This window comes from Rhinoraja longicauda, chromosome 31 (assembly GCF_053455715.1).
Source record: "Rhinoraja longicauda isolate Sanriku21f chromosome 31, sRhiLon1.1, whole genome shotgun sequence".
Lineage (NCBI taxonomy): Eukaryota > Metazoa > Chordata > Chondrichthyes > Rajiformes > Arhynchobatidae > Rhinoraja > Rhinoraja longicauda.
The window spans coordinates 29,667,347-29,685,263 of NC_135983.1; the positions used below are offsets into that span (position 1 = coordinate 29,667,347).

A 17,917-nucleotide genomic window follows, 5' to 3' on the forward strand; every position below is an offset into this window, starting at 1 on the left:
TGAGGGCGCGGGATGATGACGGAAGGAGGGCGCGGGATGATGATGGCGGTTGCCGGGTGACGGCGGGAGAGGAGCAGAGCGGCCGCCATGACACAACAGGGCGCCGCGCTACAGACCTACAACAACGAGCTGGTTAAATGTGAGTGGGTTGATGGGGAAACAGGCTAGATGCAGGAAAAATGTTCCCGATGTTGGGGGAGTCCAGAGCGAAGAATAAAGTCTAAGAATAAAGGGTCGGCCATTTAGAACTGAGATGAGGAAAAACCTTTGCACCAACAGAGCAGAGAGTCGTGAATCTGTGGGAGTCTCTGCCTCAGTGGGCGGTGGAGGCCGATTCACTGGATGCATTCAAGAGATAGATTTAGCTCTTATGGTAAAGGAATCAAGGGATGTGGGGAAAAAGCAGGAACGGGGTATGATTTTAGATGGTCAGCCATGATCATATTGGATGGCGGTGTTGGCTCGAAGGGCCGAATGGCCTCCTCCTGCACCTGTGTTTCTAATGTGGTGCCTCTGTTTAAGGACAGCAAGGAAATGCCTGATAACTACAGACCAGTGAGCCCAATGTCTGTGGCAGGCAAGTTACTGGAGAGTATTGAGAGGGATAAGGTACATATGCCTCTGGATAGGGCACGGTTTTGTATGTGGGCGATTGTGTCTCACGAATCTGATTGAGTTTTTTGAGGAAGTAACTTAAAAAGGTTGATGAGGGCAAAGCAATAGACTATCCATATGGACTTCAGCAAGGCATTTGATAAGGTTCCGCATGGTAGACTGCTCTGGAGAGTGAGATCGCATGGGGTCCAGGGAGAGCTGGCCGACTGGACAGAGAATTGGCTTCATAGAAGGAAGCAGAGGGTGATGGTGGAAGAGTGTTTTTCGTGCTGAGGGCCTGTGACTAGTGGTGTGTCTCAGCGATCAGTGCAGCGCCCTTGGCTATTTGTGGTTTATATCAATGATTTGGATGAGAATGCAAGGCATGATTAGAGAATTTGCAGATGACACAAAAGTGGGTGGCATTGTTGATAGCGAAGATGATTACTGTAAATTGCAGCAGGATCTTGATCAGTTGGGCTGAGGAATGGTTAATGAAGTTTAATACAGGTAAGTGGGAAGACAAACCAGGGCAGGACATTCACAGTGATTGGTTGGACTCTGCAGAGTGGGATTTAGGAGCAGAGGCATGTAGGGGTGCAGGCACATATTTCCTTGAAAGTAGAGTCACGAGCAGATAGTGTGGTCAAGAAGGCTTTTGGCAAATTGGCCTCCATCAGAGTATAGAAGTTGGGAGGTCATGTTACATCTGTACAAATTGGTGTGGCCACATTTGGAGTATTGTGTTCTGTTTTGGTCACCCTGTTTTCAGAAAGATGTTACGTTGAAAAGCGCCCAAAGGAAAATTTACACGGATGTTGCCAGGATTTGAGGGCATGGGCTATAGGGAGAGGTTGGGTAGACCAGGACTTTATTCCTTGGAACACAAGATGATGATGGGAGATCGATAAAGGTGTATAAAATCATGAGAGGAATAGATTGGGTAGATGCACAGTCTTTTACCCAGGGTAGGGTCATTAATAGCCAGAGGATATAGGTTTAAGGTTATAGGGGAAAACATTTTTTGCACAAAGGGTAGTGGGTGTATGGAATGAGCTGCCAAAGGAGGTAGTTGAGGCAGGTACTATCACTATGTTTAAAAGTCATTTGGACAGGTACATAGATAGGATAGGTTTAGAGGGATATGGGCCAAACACTTGTCATTCAGTAAAGGTCGGGAGAGCAACAGTAGCAGCAAGGATGACCGTTGGCTGAAAGTAAGTGTGAATTGCAGGTAAAAGTCCGTTTAAAAAAGAGCGCCAAAGGGACGTTAGTAGTCATTCAGTGAAGCGCTGGTCAGAGGAAGGCAGGATAGTGCGGGGATTGGCTGATCAATTAAATTAGAAGTCTGGTAAATTGGTCAATTTAGTGACTGATATAAACAAGGTTTGCACAAGGGGTGCGGCCCTATTGAGGGAAGTGCCCTGTGAGAAAAGTGTGAGTCTTTGACTGCGAGTCTTCGGTGAGGAGGTTACGCTTGTTTTTGAGCCTGATTTGTTTTTTGACACTAAAGTAATGGCGGACAAGTTGGTGCAGTGTATTTCCTGCAGGATGTGGGAAGGTAGGGACACTGCTGGAGCTTCTGGGAGCTACACCTGCAAGAACTGTGTCCAGGTGCAGCTCCTGAATGGATGTGTGGTGGAGTTGGAAAAGCAGCTGGATGACCTCAGGGCCATCCGAGAATGCGAGAGTTTCCTGGACAGGACCTACTGCGAGGCTGTCACGCCAAGGATCCAGGTCGAGGGAAGGTGGGAGACCGTTTCAATGGGGAGTGAATGTGGACGACAGGAGACCCCGGTGGCTGTGCCTATTGGAAACAGGTACACCCTCTTGGGAGCTGTCGGGGCAGAAGACGCTTCCAGTCCGAGCGGTGGACAGGTCGGTGGCTCTAATCCAGGCAAGGAAACTCGACCCGGGAGACCGAGGTCGGGAAGAGCCATAGTAGTGGGTGACTCCATTAGATTCTGTGGCGGCAGGCGGGGCTCGAGGATGGTCTGTTGCCTCCCTGGTGCCAGGGTTCAAGACATCACGGGGCGGCTTCAGAACATCCTAGCGAGGGAAGGCGATCAACCGGAAGTAGTTGTGCATGTGGGCACGAACGACGTCGGGAGGAAGAGGAAGGAGATACTGCGACGTGAGTTTAGAGAGTTAGGAAGAAGACTGAGAAGTAGGACGTCGAATGTGGTTGTCTGGATCGCTACCTGCACCTCGTGCTGGTGAGGGCAGGAACAGAGAGATCGGGGGTATGAATGTATGGCTGAGGGGCTGGTGCAGGGAGCAGGGATTTAGATTTCTAGACCACTGGGATCTCTTCTGGGGTAGGGGTGACCTGTACAAAACGAACGGGTTACACCTTAACAGCAGGGGGACCAACATTCTGGCAGGCAGGTTTGGTAGTGCTACAAGTGTGGGTTAAACTAAGTAGTGGGGGGGAGGGGTTGACAAATTGGGAATATGAAGATGGAGTTAAAGGGGAAGCGAATACAGGACAAATTGCAAAGGACTCTCGAATAAATGGGAGTTATATAAGTTCAGGGCCAATTGTGACCGGTGTGAGAGGGGAGGTGAATACCGAAGTTAAAGTGTTGTATTTAAATGCGCGAAGTATAAAAAATAAAGTGGATGAGCTTGAGGCTCAGTTAGACGTTGGCAAGTATGATGTTGTGGGAATTACAGAGACATGGCTACAAGAGGACCAGGGCTGGGAACTGAATATTCAGGGGTACACAACGTATAGAAAAGACAGACAGGTGGGCAGAGGGGGTGGGGTCGCTCTGCTGGTAAGGAATGATATTCACTCCCTTACAAGGGGTGACATAGAATCAGGAGATGTAGAATCAGTATGGATAGAAATGAGGAATTGTAAGGGTAAAAAGACCCTAATGGGAGTTATCTACAGGCCCCCAAACAGTAGCCTCGACATAGGGTGCAAGTTGAATCAAGAGCTAAAATTGGCATGTCGCAAATGTAATGCTACGGTGGTTATGGGAAATTTCAACATGCAGGTAGACTGGGAAAATCAGGTTGGTAATGGACCCCAGGAAAGGGAGTTTGTGGAGTGTCTCCGAGATGGATTCTTAGAGCGGCTTGTACTGGAGCCTACTAGGGTGAAAGCAATTCTGGATTTAGTGTTGTGTAATGAACCTGATCTGATAAGGGAACTCAAGGTGAAAGAGCCATTAGGAGGCAGTGATCACGTTTTACTGTACAAATTGAGAGGGAGAAGGGAAAATCGGAAGTGTCAGTATTACAGTATAGCAAAGGGGATTGCAGAGGCATGAGGCAGGAGCTGGCCAGATTTGACTGGAAGGAGGCCCTAGCAGGGAAGACAGTGGAACAGCTAGGAGCATTGTAAGAAAGGTGGATGAGCTTAGAGCCTGGATTGACATCTGGAAGTATGATGTTGTGGCGATCAGTGAAACATGGTTGCAGGAGGGTTGCGATTGGCAATTAAATATTCCAGGATTTCATTGTTTCAGATGTGATAGAATCGGAGGGGCAAGAGGTGGGGGTGTTGCATTGCTTGTCAGGGAGGATATCACAGCAGTGCTTTGGCAGGACAGACTAGAAGGCTCGATTAGGGAGGCTGTTTGGGTGGAACTCAGAAATTAGAAAGGTTTAGCTACACTTATAGGGGTGTATTATAGACTGCCAAATAGGGAACGAGAATTGGAAGAGCAAATATGTAAGGAGATAGCAGATATTAGTAGTAAGCACAGAGTAGTGATTGTGGGTGATTTCAATTTTCCGTACATAGACTGGGAATCACATTCTGTTAAAGGACTGGATGGTTTGGAGTTTGTAAAATGTGTGCAGGATAGTTTTTTGCAGCAATACGTAGAGGTACCTACCAGAGAAGGGGCAGTGTTGGACCTCCTGTTAGGAAATGAGACGGGTCAGGTGACGGAGGTATGTGTTGAGGAGCACTTTGGGTCTAGTGATCACAATGCCATTAGTTTCAATATAATTATGGAGAAGGTCAAATCTGGACCAAGGGTTGAGATTTTGGATTGGAGAAAGGCTAATTTTGAGGAGATGAGAAAGGATTTAAAAGGAGTGAAATGGAACTTTTTGTTTTATGAAAAGGATATAATAGAGAAATGGAGGATATTTAAAGGTGAAATTTTGAGAGTACAGTCTTTATGTCCCTGTTCGGTGGAAAGGAAAGAATAATAATTTGAAAGAGCCGTGGTTTTCCAGGGAAATTGGACACTTGGTTCGGAAAAAGAGGGAGATATACAATAAATATAAGCGGCAGGGAGTAAATGAGGTTCTTGAGGAATATAAAGAATGTAAAAGGAATCTTAAGAAGGAAATTAGAAAAGCAAAAAAAAGATATGAGGCTGCTTTGGCAAGTAATGTAAAAGTAAACCCCAAGGGGTTCTACAGATATGTCAATAGCAAAAGGATAGCGAGGGATAAAATTGGTCCATTAGAATGTCAGAGTGGACAGCTATGTGCTGAGCCGGAAGAAATGGGGAGATATTAAACAATTTCTTTTCTTCGGTATTCACCGAGGAGAAGGATATTGAATTATGTGAGGTAAGCGAAACAAGTAGAGTAGTGATGGAAATTATGAGGATTAAAGAAGAGGAGGTACGGACACTTTTGAAAAATATAAAAGTGGATAAGTCTCCAGGTCCTGATAGGATATTCCCTAGGACATTGAGGGAAGTTAGTGCAGAAATAGCAGGGGCTATGATGGAAATATTTCAAACGTCATTAGAAATGGGGATGGTGCCGGAAGATTGACGCATTGCGCATGTTGTGCCTTTGTTTAAAAAAGGTTCTAAAAGTAAACCTAGCAATTATAGACCTGTTAGTTTGACGTCTGTGGTGGGAAAATTAATGGAAAAGATACTTAGGGACAATATATATAATTATTTGGATAAACAAGGCCTGATTAGAAACAGTCAACATGGATTTGTGCCTGGAAGGTCATGTTTGACTAATCTTCTTGAATTTTTTGAAGAGGTTACCAGGGAAATTGATAAGGGCAAGGCTGTGGATGTTGTCTATATGGACTTCAGTAAGGCATTTGACAAGGTTCCACGTGGAAGGTTGATTAAGAAGGTTAAATCGTTGGGTATTAATAGTGAGGTTGCAAGATGGATTCAACAATGGCTGAATGGGAGATACCAGAGGGTAATGGTTGACAATTGTATGTCAGGTTGGAGGCCAGTGTCTAGTGGAGTACCCCAAGGATCTGTGTTGGGTCCACTGTTGTTTGTCATTTACATTAATGATCTGGATGATGGTGTGGCAAATTGGATTAGTAAATATGCAGATGATACTAAGATAGGTGGTGTAGTTAATAATGAAGTAGAGTTTCAAAGTCTACAGAGAGACTTGGGCCTTTTGGAAGGGTGGGCTGAAAGATGGCAGATGGAGTTTAATGCTGATAAGTGTGAGGTGCTGCATTTTGGTAGGACAAATCAAAATAGGACGTACAGGGTAAATGGTAGGGAATTGAGGAATGCAGTGGAACAGAGGGATCTGGGAATAACTGTGCATTGTTCCCTGAAGGTGGAACCTCATGTGGATAGGGTGGTGAAGAAGGCGTTTGGTATGCTTGCCTTTATAAATCAGAGCATCGAATATAGAAGTTGGGATGTAATGTTAAAATTGTACAGGGCATTGGTGAGGCCGAATCTGGAGTATGGTGTGCAGTTCTGGTCGCCAAATTATAGGAAGGATGTCGACAAAATGGAGAGGGTACAGAGGAGATTTACTAGAATGTTGCCTGGGTTTCAACACTTAAGCTACAGAGAGAGGTTGAACAGGTTGGGTCTTTATTCTTTGGAGCGTAGAAGGTTGAGGGGGGACTTGATAGAGGTTTTTAAAATTTTAAGAGGGACGGACAGAGTTGACGTGGGTAGGCTTTTCCCTTTAAGAGTGGGGAAGATTCCAACAAGGGGACATAGCTTCAGAATTGAGGGACAAAAGTTTAGGGGTAACATGAGGGGTAACTTCTTTACTCAGAGGGTGGTGGCTGTATGGAATGGGCTTCCGGTGGAAGTGGTGGAGGCAGGCTCGATTTTATTATTTAAGAGTAAATTGGATAGGGATATGGATAAGAGGGGATTAGAGGGTTATGGTCTGAGAGCAGGTAGATGAGACTAGGTCAGAGAGAGTGGTCGGCATGGACTGATAGGGCCGAACGGGCCTGTTTCCGTGCTGTAGTTGTTATATGGTTATATAGCAATGGCAGGTATTCCTTGGAATAATGCAGAAGTTACAGGATCAATTTATCCCAAAGAGGAGGAAAGATTTTAAGGGGAGTAAGAGGCACCCGTGGCTGACAAGGAAAGTCAAGGACAGCATAAAAATAAAAGAGAAGTATAACATAGCAAAGAAGAGTGGGAAGCCAGAGGATTGGGACTCTTTTAAAGAGCAACAGAAGATAACTAAAAAGGCAATACGGGGAGAAAAGATGAGGTACGAGGGTAAACTAGCCAATAATATAAAGGAGGATAGTGTAAAAGGATGCCACTCGTAGGCAGAGTCCTTTACTATATATAAGTTTATTCATAACACTGCACATACATTATGCCCTAGCTGTCCGTGGTCATCACTGGCACTAGAGAGCGAGCTGGAGGTGGGGAAGTTACAATTATACCAAAGACAATGGGGAGTGGTTAGTAGTGGTGAGGTCACTATGTTAAAGGAACATGCACTGATCTACATCCTTCCTCTTGGAAACAAAGTGACCACGGCTCATGCGCTAGGCTCAAACTACAAACAGACTACTCGTACACACCGTACCGGACAGGCGGCCTGACCACTCTCCCAGAGCGGGTGCGCAACCCACCATCCCCGCCGGTCGAAGGAGCAGCATGAACGGGTGCGGGTACAGAGGCCGGGGAACCAGGGGAAGGAGGAGGACTGGGAAGCGATGCACGCACAGGCGAGGGAGGGGTAGGTAGCTGGGGCGACTGCGGATGTACCGGAGCAGGAGGCACATCAGGCACCTTGTAGTGGACGGGAGGCGAATACGGGATCGCGGGGGGCGGTGCAGGTTCGTTTACCAGCATCAGGTGCTGGCGGGTACGACGGTACACGGTACCCTCGTAGTTGACCAGGTACGACCGTGGAGAGTCAGCATTGCCGACGACCACGGCCAGCCGGTGGTGGCCGGAGGACGACTCCATCCGGACAACCTGGCCAGCGAACAAAGGTGGAAGGGGACGGGACGATTTGTCGAAGGAGCGCTTCCGAATGAGCTGCTTCTCAGTGATGCGCTCCCTGACAGCGGCAGGGCTCCGAGCCGTGGGTTTCAGGGATTGCTGGGAGACGGGGATGGGGGGTCTAGTGGTGCGGGACAGGAGGCGCTGCGCAGGGGAACCGAGCGCGGGGTCCCGGGAGATGTTGCGGAGGTTGAGGAGGGCAAGGTACAAGTCCGAACTGTCAAGCCGGCAACGTTCCATCAGCTCCTTAGCGCTGCGGACAGCGCGCTCTGCAAGTCCGTTGCTTTGCGGGTACTCGGGGCTGCTGGTGATGTGGCGGAAGTTCCAGCGATTTGCAAAAACAGCAAACTCCGCGCTGGTAAACTGGCTGCCGTTGTCGGACTGGAGAGATGCCGGGGAACCAAAGGTCGAGAAGTGGCGGCGAAGCTTCCCGATGACCGCAGCAGACGTGAGGGACGGCAGCAGGTCCACCTCGAACCAGCTTGAGTAGGAGTCCACCAGGACCAGGTAGTGTTTGCCACGCCACTCGAAAATATCGGCGGCAACAGCCGTCCACGGCAACTCGGGAGCCGGCTGCTGCAGGAGAGGCTGACGCTGCTGATGAGGTAATAGGCTGTTGCAGGCAGCGCAGGCGGAGACCCTGTCCCGGATCTCCTTGACCATGCCAGGCCAGTAAAACTGTGCTTGGGCCTGGGATAACGTGGCCTCCACCCCTGGGTGTCCGTTGTGGGCGGTGTGGAAGTAGTGATCGCGCAGCGCAGCCGGCACCACAACCTTGTGACCCTTCACCACCACACCCGCGTGCAGCACCAGTTCATCCCGAACCAGGAAGTAGGGCACGGCACCAGCCGGCAGGGAAGACCGTCGTTCAGGCCAGCCACGGCGGATGACGCCCGCAAGCTGTTGGAGGTCCGGATCCGCGGCAGTGTGTGTGACCAGGGACTGCAGCTGCCAAGATGGAACAATGTTGACGTTCAACACCATCAGGTCCGCCGATTCGTACGGATGGCGGGAAATGGAAGGTAGTGGGGCGCGGGACAGAGTGTCTGCCACGAACATCTCCTTGCCTTTGCGGTACACGATTTCGAATTGAAAACGCTGCAGCTGCAGCATCATTCGCTGCAGGCGGGACGATGCTGCGTGGATGGGCTTGTTTAAAATCGAGACCAGCGGCTGGTGGTCAGTTTCGATGGTGAAAGTTTTTCCCAGAACGTAGTCTCTGAACTTGGAGCAAGCGAACACCACGGCAAGGAGCTCCTTCTCAATCTGCGCGTAGCGCTGTTCAGCAGGGGTCATTGTTCGAGAGGCATAGGAGACGGGCAGCTGTCGGTCGTCGTAGAGCTGCAGGCAGGCAGCACCCAGGCCGAACCGAGATGCATCGCAGGTGAGGACAATTGGCCTGTTTAAGTCGAAAAACCGCAAAGTCGGGGTCCGCGCGAGTCTGGACCTCAGGGCTACGAAGGCCGATTGGTGGTGAGGGAGCCAGACCCAGGCATTGTCCTTCTTGGTCAGCTCTCTCAGGGGGGCACTTAGTTCGCTGAGGTCGGGTATGAACTTACCCAGGTAGTTGACCATGCCCAGGAAGCGCTGCAGGCCGGGCACGTCAGTGGGAGCGGGCATTTCGGTGATCGCCGCCGTCTTCTCGGGGTCTGGCTTCAGGCCCCCCGCCGTGAAAACGTGGCCTACGTAGGTGACTTCCGCAACGCGGAACCGACACTTCCTTCGATTAAGCTTGAGGTTTATCTCACGAGCCTTGTCCAGGACTTGGCGGAGGTGTCGGTCATGCTCAGCAATGTCCCTCCCGTACACCAGGATGTCATCCACGATGATGGCGCACGGCAACCCAGCAAACAGCTGCTCCATCGTACGCTGAAAAACCTCGCTTGCCGAGTTGATACCAAAAGGCATGCGGAGGAAACGGAACCTGCCGAACGGTGTGCTGAAGGTGGTCAGGAAGGAGGAACGTGCGTCCAGCGGGATCTGCCAAAAGGAGCTCTTGGCATCCAGGACCGAGAAAACTGTGGCTGGACCGACCTGTGCCGCGACGTCCTCCACCGTCCGCATGGGGTAGTGCGGGCGTTTAATAGCCAGGTTCAGGTCCTTGGGGTTGATACAGATCCTGATCTCGCTCGCGTCCTTCTTGGCAGCGACCACCATGGTGGAGACCCACTGGGTGGGGGCACTCACCTCCTTGAGGATGCCCAAGTCCACCATGCCACGTAGTGTGGACTCCACGCGGCCCTTCATGGCAAAAGACACACGGTGGGCCGGTCTGACCACTGGGTCGACCCCCGGGTCCACAACGATCTTGTAGGCACAGGGCAGCTTCCCCAGGACGTCATCAAATCGGTCAGGGTACTCGACCAGGGGGTCCATGGGGGCCTGCACCAGGTGGATGTCGCGGTGAAATGAGACCAAACCAAAGTCCTGGCATGCACGGGCGCCCAGCAGGGTGACGTTTTCAGATGCTAGCAGGAGGAACGTGAGGGGCCGAGAGGTATCCAGAACAGTACAGACAACCGTTGCCTTTCCCACGGCAATCAGAACGCCTCCCCCATAGGCATGGAGGCGGGAGTTGTCAGGAGTAACCCTCTCCCCCGAATTTATCTGCTGGAAGAGGCCCACAGACATAACATTGGCAAACGCCCCAGTGTCGACCTTGGCAGGGAAGGAGTGTCCATTGACTGTAACTTGCACGGATGGATCCGTTATCAATGCAGGTGCTCCCAAGAGCGAAAACACCAGAGAGTCTCCATGGGAGGAAGTCGTATCTGAGCCATCGAGGACCTCATGTTGGTACCGGGAACCGGTTGCGTTATCGCTTGCAAGGTTGTTTAGACTCCCTCTAGGAGCAGGGACAGGTCTCCCACGAGAACGACAGGCTGCAGAAAAATGGTTCTGCTTCCCACATGAATTACAAGTTTTGCCCTGCGCTGGGCAAATGTTATACCTGTGTGACGAGAAGTTGCAGTTTGGGCATCTGCGAGGGGTGGCCATAGTGGGCGCGGAGGGGGCGACCCTGGGCTGTGGGTCATTCAATCGCCGGCGGCTGGTGAAATTTATGTCCTGGGGGGCCGGCCGGGATACTGAGCCAACAGCAGAGGCCATTCGTGCGGCATGTATTGCGTCCGTAAGCGACAGGTCAGGCTTCATTAGGAGCTCATCCCGCAGCCTAGAGTTTAGGAGACCGTTGACCAGGACGTCCCTGATCATCTCGTCGGGTGTAATCGTTTGGAGGCGGCACCGCCGAGCCATATGTCTTAAGGATGCAATAAAGGCGTCAACGTGCTCCCCTGGAGTCTGACGCCGCGAGAAAAATTTAAAACGTTCGATGATATTGTTGGTGGGTATGTCGCACAGGGCAGTGAACTTAGCAATGAGACATACCGGGTCGTTGCGGTCCTCTGGAGGGACGAATTGGAACGACGCATAGCGTTCCATTGCCTCCGGACCAGCCAGGTTGAGGAGCAGGTGGGCTTTTATCGCAGCAGTCGCATCAGGATGGGCAATGGCTATATAGTGTTCGTAGTCCCGCTGGAAGACAGTCCAGCGGTGCACGATGTCCTCATCGAAAACGAGCGTGTCCGGACGACGACACGAGGAAGACATGGCAAAGTGGAAGGAGGGGACACAATTGGGAGAAACAAATAATAAAATAAAAAACCGATAAACAGGAGGCGCAAGTCTACCGATCTGACACCATGTAAAAGGATGCCACTCGTAGGCAGAGTCCTTTACTATATATAAGTTTATTCATAACACTGCACATACATTATGCCCTAGCTGTCCGTGGTCATCACTGGCACTAGAGAGCGAGCTGGAGGTGGGGAAGTTACAATTATACCAAAGACAATGGGGAGTGGTTAGTAGTGGTGAGGTCACTATGTTAAAGGAACATGCACTGATCTACAGATAGTAAAAGCTTCTTTAGGTATGTGAAGAGGAAAAAATAGTTAAGGCAAATGTGGGTCCCTTGAAGACAGAAGCGGGGAAATTTATTACGGGGAAACAAGGAAATGGCAGACGAGTTGAACCGATACTTTGGATCTGTCTTCACTAAGGAAGATACAAACAATCTCCCAGATGTTCTAGTGGCTAGAGATCCTAGGGTGACGGAGGAACTGAAGGAAATTCACATTAGGCAGGAAATGGTGTTGGGTAGACTGATGGGACTGAAGGCTGATAAATCTCCAGGGCCTGATGGTCTGCATCCCAGGGTAGTTAAGGAAGTGGCTTTAGAAATCGTGGACGCATTGGTGATCATTTTCCAATGTTCTATAGATTCAGGATCAGTTGCTGTGGATTGGAGGGTAGCTAATGTTATCCCACTTTTTAAGAAAGGAGGGAGAGGGAAAACGGGAAATTATAGACCAGTTAGTCTGACATCAGTGGTGGGGAAGATGCTGGAGTCAATTATAAAAGACGAAATTGCGGAGCATTTGGATAGCAGTAACAGGATCGTTCCGAGTCAGCATGGATTTACGAAGGGGAAATCATGCTTGACCAATCTTCTGGAATGTTTTGAGGAAGTAACTAGGAAAATGGACAGGGGAGAGCCGGTGGATGTGGTGTACCTTGACTTTCAGAAAGCCTTTGACAAGGTCCCACATAGGAGATTAGTGGGCAAAATTAGAGCACATGGTATTGGGGGTAAGGTACTGACATGGATAGAAAATTGGTTGGCAGACGGAAAGCAAAGAGAGGGGATAAATGGGTCCTTTTCAGAATGGCAGGCAGTGACTAGTGGGGTAACACAAGGCTCTGTGCTGGGACCGCAGCTATTTACAATATACATTAATGACTTGGATGAAGGGATTAAAAGTATCATTAGCAAATTTGCAGATGACACAAAGCTGGGTGGCAGTGTGAACTGAGGAAGATGCTATGAGGTTGCAGGGTGACTTGGACAGGTTGTGTGAGTGGGCGGATGCATGGCAGATGCAGTTTAATGTGGATAAGTGTGAGATTATCCACTTTGGTGGTAAGAATAGGAAGGCAGATTATTATCTGAATGGTGTCAAGTTAGGAAAAGGGGACGTACAACGAGATCTGGGTGTCCTAGTGCATTAGTCACTGAAAGGAAGCATGCAGGTACAGCAGGCAGTGAAGAAAGCCAATGGAATGTTGGCCTTCATAACAAGAGGAGTTGAGTATAGGAGCAAAGAGGTTCTTCTACAGTTGTTCAGGGCCCTAGTGAGACCGCACCTCGAGTACTGTGTGCTGTTTTGGTCTCCAAAACTGAGGAAGGTTATTCTTGCTATTGAGGGCGTGCAGCGTAGGTTTACTAGGTTAATTCCCGGAATGGCGGGACTGTCATACGTTGAAAGACTGGAGCGACTAGGTTTGTATACACTGGAATTTAGAAGGATGAGAGGGGATCTTATCGAAACGTATAAGATTATTAAGGGGTTGGACATGTTAGAGGCAGGAAACATGTTCCCAATGTTGGGGGAGTCCAGAACCAGGGGCCACAGTTTAAGAATAAGGGGTAGGCCATTTAGAACAGAGATGAGGAAAAACTTTTTTAGTCAGAGAGTTGTAAATCTGTGGAATTCTCTGCCTCAGAAGGCAGTGGAGGCCAATTCTCTGAATGCATTCAAGAGAGAGCTAGATAGAGCTCTTAAAGATAGAGTTAGGGGGTATGGGGAGAAGGCAGGAACGGGGTACTGATTGTGAATGATCAGCAATGATCACATTGAATGGTGGTGCTGGCTCAAAGGGCCGAATGGCTTACTCCTGCACCTATTGTCTATAACACAGGCTGGTGGGACTCGTGTAGATGGGGCATGTTGGTCGGCATGGGCAAGTTGGGCTGAAGGGCCTGTTTCTACCCTGTATGACTGACACTATAAATGGAGAACAGTACAGCTTGTTTCCAGGAAGAGTCCTCACATTCTGTCCAATTTTTCACTTGCTCAATTACTTCATGAATGAGTTATTCTCTCATGTGATTCCATATCTCACAACACTCCTACTGGATGTTTAAATTCCTGTGCTAACTAGAGATTGTTCTACCAGGTATTGAGGAATTGTGTACGAAACGAGAAGAGCTGAACCAGCAAATTATCCAGGAAGAGGAGGAGAAGAACAAGCTGCAGAACGACATCCGGCTTTTGACAGATAAACTTGCAAAGGTGAACGAGAGCCTGGCACGCAAGATGGCCACCCGAAACGAATTTGACAGAACGATTGCAGAGACAGAAGCTGCCTATATGAAGGTGAGTACAAACCCCATCAGATTGTGTTAATGACAATCATACAAAACACTGAAAATCATCAGTCTAGGCATTGAACCCAAACAAGAAAACCATGTAGAAACAAAGAACTGCAGATGCTGGTTTATACCAAAGATAGAGACAAAGTGCTGGAGGAACTCAGCAGATTAGGCAGCATCTCTGGAGAAAAGGGAAAGGTGATGCTTCGTGTTGGAATCCTTCATCAGACTGAAGGTGGGGGTTGGAGGGAGGGTGGGGAGAGCTGGAGACGAGAAAAGACCAGGACAAATCAGGGCCAGCAACAAATGACCTCGGGCAGGGCAGGGTGGTGCCCTGATTAGCCAATCGTTGGTTGGAGAAGGAGTGATCACAAGAGAGAGACAATCTCGCAGCTGTGTTATTCTACCTTTGTGGGGATGACGAAACATTAGGGCAGAAGACTGAAATGGTTATTAACATTTCCAAGGATATCCCTGGGTATTTCTGATGGTGTCCACTGTCCTTTTAATATCGCCCGTGCAGAATTTCTGTTATCTGTACAGGAGCATTCAGCCATGTGTGAATCAAAAATCTGTGCTTTGTCGTTGGTTAAAATGCCCAACTTTGTCTGAAATTTTATCAGATAACCTGAGGATAAACTGTTTCCTACATGTTGTCATCTTCAGTCCGTAAGAACTTGATTCCTTCTTTTGTGCCTCGATTATATTAAAATCCTTTGGTGAAATGTCATAGACAATAGACAATAGGTGCAGGAGGAGGCCATTCGGTCCTTCGAGCCAGCACCGCCATTCAATGTGATCATAGCTGATCATTCTCAATCAGGACCCCGTTCCTGCCTTCTCCCCATACCCCCTGACTCCACTATCCTTAAGAGCTCTATCTAGCTCTCTCTTGAATGCATTCAGAGAATTGGCCACTGCCTTCGGAGGCAGAGAATTCCACAGATTCACAACTCTCTGACTGAAAAAGTTTTTCCTCATCTCAGTTCTAAATGGCCTACCCCTTATTCTTAAAATGTGGCCCCTTGTTCTGGACTCCCCCAACATTGGGAACATGTTTCCTGCCTCTAACGTGTCCAACCCCCTAATAATCTTATACGTTTCGATAAGATCTCCTCTCATCCTTCTAAATTCCAGTATATACAAGCCTAGTCGCTCCAGTCTTTCAACATATGACAGTCCCGCCATTCCGGGAATTAACCTAGTAAATCTACGCTGCACGCCCTCAATAGCAAGAATATCCTTCCTCAAATTTGGAGACCAAAACTGCACACAGTACTCCAGGTGCGGTCTCACTAGGGCCCTGTACAACTGCAGAAGGACCTCTTTGCTCCTATACTCAACTCCTCTTGTTATGAAGGCCAACATTCCATTGGCTTTCTTCACTGCCTGCTGCACCTGCATGCTTCCTTTCAGTGACTGATGCACTAGGACACCCAGATCACGTTGTACGTCCCCTTTTCCTAACTTGACACCATTCAGATAATACCCTGCCTTCCTATTCTTACCACCAAAGTGGATAACCTCACACTTATCCACATTAACCTGCATCTGCCATGCATCCGCCCACTCACATAACCTGTCCAAGTCACCCTGCAACCTCATAGCATCTTCCTCACAGTTCACACTACCACCCAGCTTTGTGTCATCTGCAAATTTGCTAATGGTACTTTTAATCCCTTCCAAGTCATTAATGTTCTCCCTCATGTCTGAACCCACTCTACAACTACAGTAAACTCTTGTTTTAATGGACCCCTTATAACGGATGTTAGTTATAGTGGACGGACCAGCCAATGCAACCCTGGACATACCGCCTCCTCAGCCCCGACTTCCAACTCCTGACTCGCAAGGTGCACCAACGATCCCCTCTTCCCCCATCACAGTCCGGTTAATGCAGCCCACGTTCTAGCCCGAGGACAGCACTCTCCAGGCTGCAGCCACCAACAAGACACGCTTGGTCACCCTGAGGCTCCCTCCCCCTCGCCAGCTGTCGCTTTGTCCACTCCACCGCTGCCCTCTCCTGCTGCCTTGTGTGCTCCACTGGAGTCGCTGACAGACTCCACCTTGGAAGATGTCACCGACTGTGAGGGAGAAGGAGGTGGTGGCAGCGGGGAGAGTAAACAACGTGACGGCCAGCGGAAGCGGCGGCTAGTGAGAGGGAAGGGAACCCCACGGTGACTGAGTGCATCCTGTCAGCGGCACGGCCTGAAGAAAGGGCTGTCCCCAGGGGCAACAACGTGAGCCCCAACAACAGCCGCCTCAACCGCACCGTGCAGTGGGTGCAGGGCTCTGGTGCAGACCAGGGGCAAACGCATCAAGCTTTACGGTGAAATGACAAAAAGTACTGGAGTAACTCAGTCAGTCTGAAGAATGGTCTCAGTCACCTGTCCATGTTCTCCACAGATGCTGCCTGACCCGCTGAGTTACTCCAACACTCTGTGAAACGTCACCTATCCATGTTCTCCAGAGATGCTGCCTGACACAGTTACTCCAGCACTCTGTGAAACGTCACCTATCCATGTTCTCCACAGATGCTGCCTGACACGTTGAGTTACTCCAGCATTTTGTGTCCTTTTGTATATTAACTGTCATCAGTTCCCAATTTCAAGGCAGAAGAATCAATGTCTATCTAATTCTTCTCTCCATGATCCTACATTTTCTTCCTCCTGCCCTTCCTCGGCACCCATTAACTGCACAGTGGTGAGCTGTTCCCTTCTGTTTGCACAGATCCTGGAGAGCTCACAGACCCTGCTGACTGTCCTGAAGCGGGAAGCTGGAACCCTAAGTCATGTCAATGACAACAGTTGAGTAGCTGTCCTGGTTTTCTGCAATCGGCTTCAAGCACAACAGTGAGAAATGGGTCATTGGATGCCTACTAGAAGATAACTCTTGTACAGTTTCAAATTACGCCTTTATCAGGGTTTGGTGATTACTTATAAACACTTGAATTTGTAGTTCTGTTTTATAATAAAGTATATAGATATGAAAAGTTTTGATTATTTCAATATCATAATTATAATGGGTGACTTGCAGTTCTGCCTGTGTGTTGGACAAATGTTTTCCTGCCTCTGACGATCGGAGTGGAGGGACAGTAATTCCCGACTTCCATAATAGTTGTATCATTTCAACTCCTCCAAACAACCCAACATTGCAGGAAAATGCTCCATTTTGAAGAAAATTCATTGCTGGAGGGGAAAAGCTGATGTTTGGTCAGCAGTAGCTAGAAACCTCTCACGCATTGTACTTTGTAACAAACCCCTTGCGATTCAAATGGAAGATATTGTCAGTGTTCAGTGGATCTGAACACCTAGTAACTTCCTGCACCGTGGGTTTATGACTTCTGCAGTCATGGTTTATTGAACAGCAGACAGAACAACTGAGTCCATCCTCGTAATTTTAATAAAAGATTCACACCCTAAGATTGTTGGAAGTGTATGAAAAAGGAACAGACAGAGGAGAATACCTGCAAGCTCATGGTTTAAAAACACGTTGAACTGAAGTGGTCTGTTTGTTTTTGTAGGACAGACATTAGGCCATGGGGTAGGTTCCTGTGACGTTCTATGTTTAATACTGTAAACACAAAAATCAAGCCGTAAACACTCCAATACTGCAGTATCCACAACCCAGGCATAAAAAACTTCCAATACTGCAGACACACAAACCCTGCATTAAACACTCCAATACCGCAGACACCTAAACCCTGCATTAAACACTCCAATAGGCTTGGATAGTGGATGTGGAGAGGACGTTTCCACTAGTGAGAGAGTCTAGGACTAGAGGTCACAGCCTCAGAGTTAAAGGACATTCTTTTAGGAAGGAGATGAGGAGGAATTTCTTTAGTCAGAGGGTGGTGAGTCTGTGGAATTCTTTGCCACAGATGGGGGTGGAGGCCGTTAGTGCATATATTGAAGGCAGAGATAGA

The 17,917-nt window shown here is 48.8% G+C and overlaps 1 protein-coding gene across 1 annotated transcript; it reads left to right on the forward strand.

The window, feature by feature from the left end:
* Positions 1 to 6: 6 nt before the first annotated feature.
* ssna1 (Sjogren syndrome nuclear autoantigen 1) lies at positions 7 to 17,110 on the forward strand. Its single transcript, XM_078426077.1, has 3 exons — positions 7 to 139; positions 13,800 to 13,999; positions 16,723 to 17,110. The coding sequence occupies exons 1-3, from the start codon at positions 88 to 90 to the stop codon at positions 16,801 to 16,803; spliced, it is 333 nt and encodes a 110-aa protein (XP_078282203.1). The 5' UTR covers positions 7 to 87; the 3' UTR covers positions 16,804 to 17,110.
* The last annotated feature ends 807 nt before the right edge of the window (positions 17,111 to 17,917 follow it).

Excerpts from the sequence above, each read along its gene's own strand:
- ssna1 (XM_078426077.1), top strand. The coding sequence starts at position 88 with ATGACACAACAGGGCGCCGCGCTACAGACCTACAACAACGAGCTGGTT. Across the intron at positions 140-13,799 it reads CAACAACGAGCTGGTTAAAT|GTATTGAGGAATTGTGTACG; the intron begins GTGAGTGGGTTG and ends TTGTTCTACCAG. Across the intron at positions 14,000-16,722 it reads CAGAAGCTGCCTATATGAAG|ATCCTGGAGAGCTCACAGAC; the intron begins GTGAGTACAAAC and ends CTGTTTGCACAG.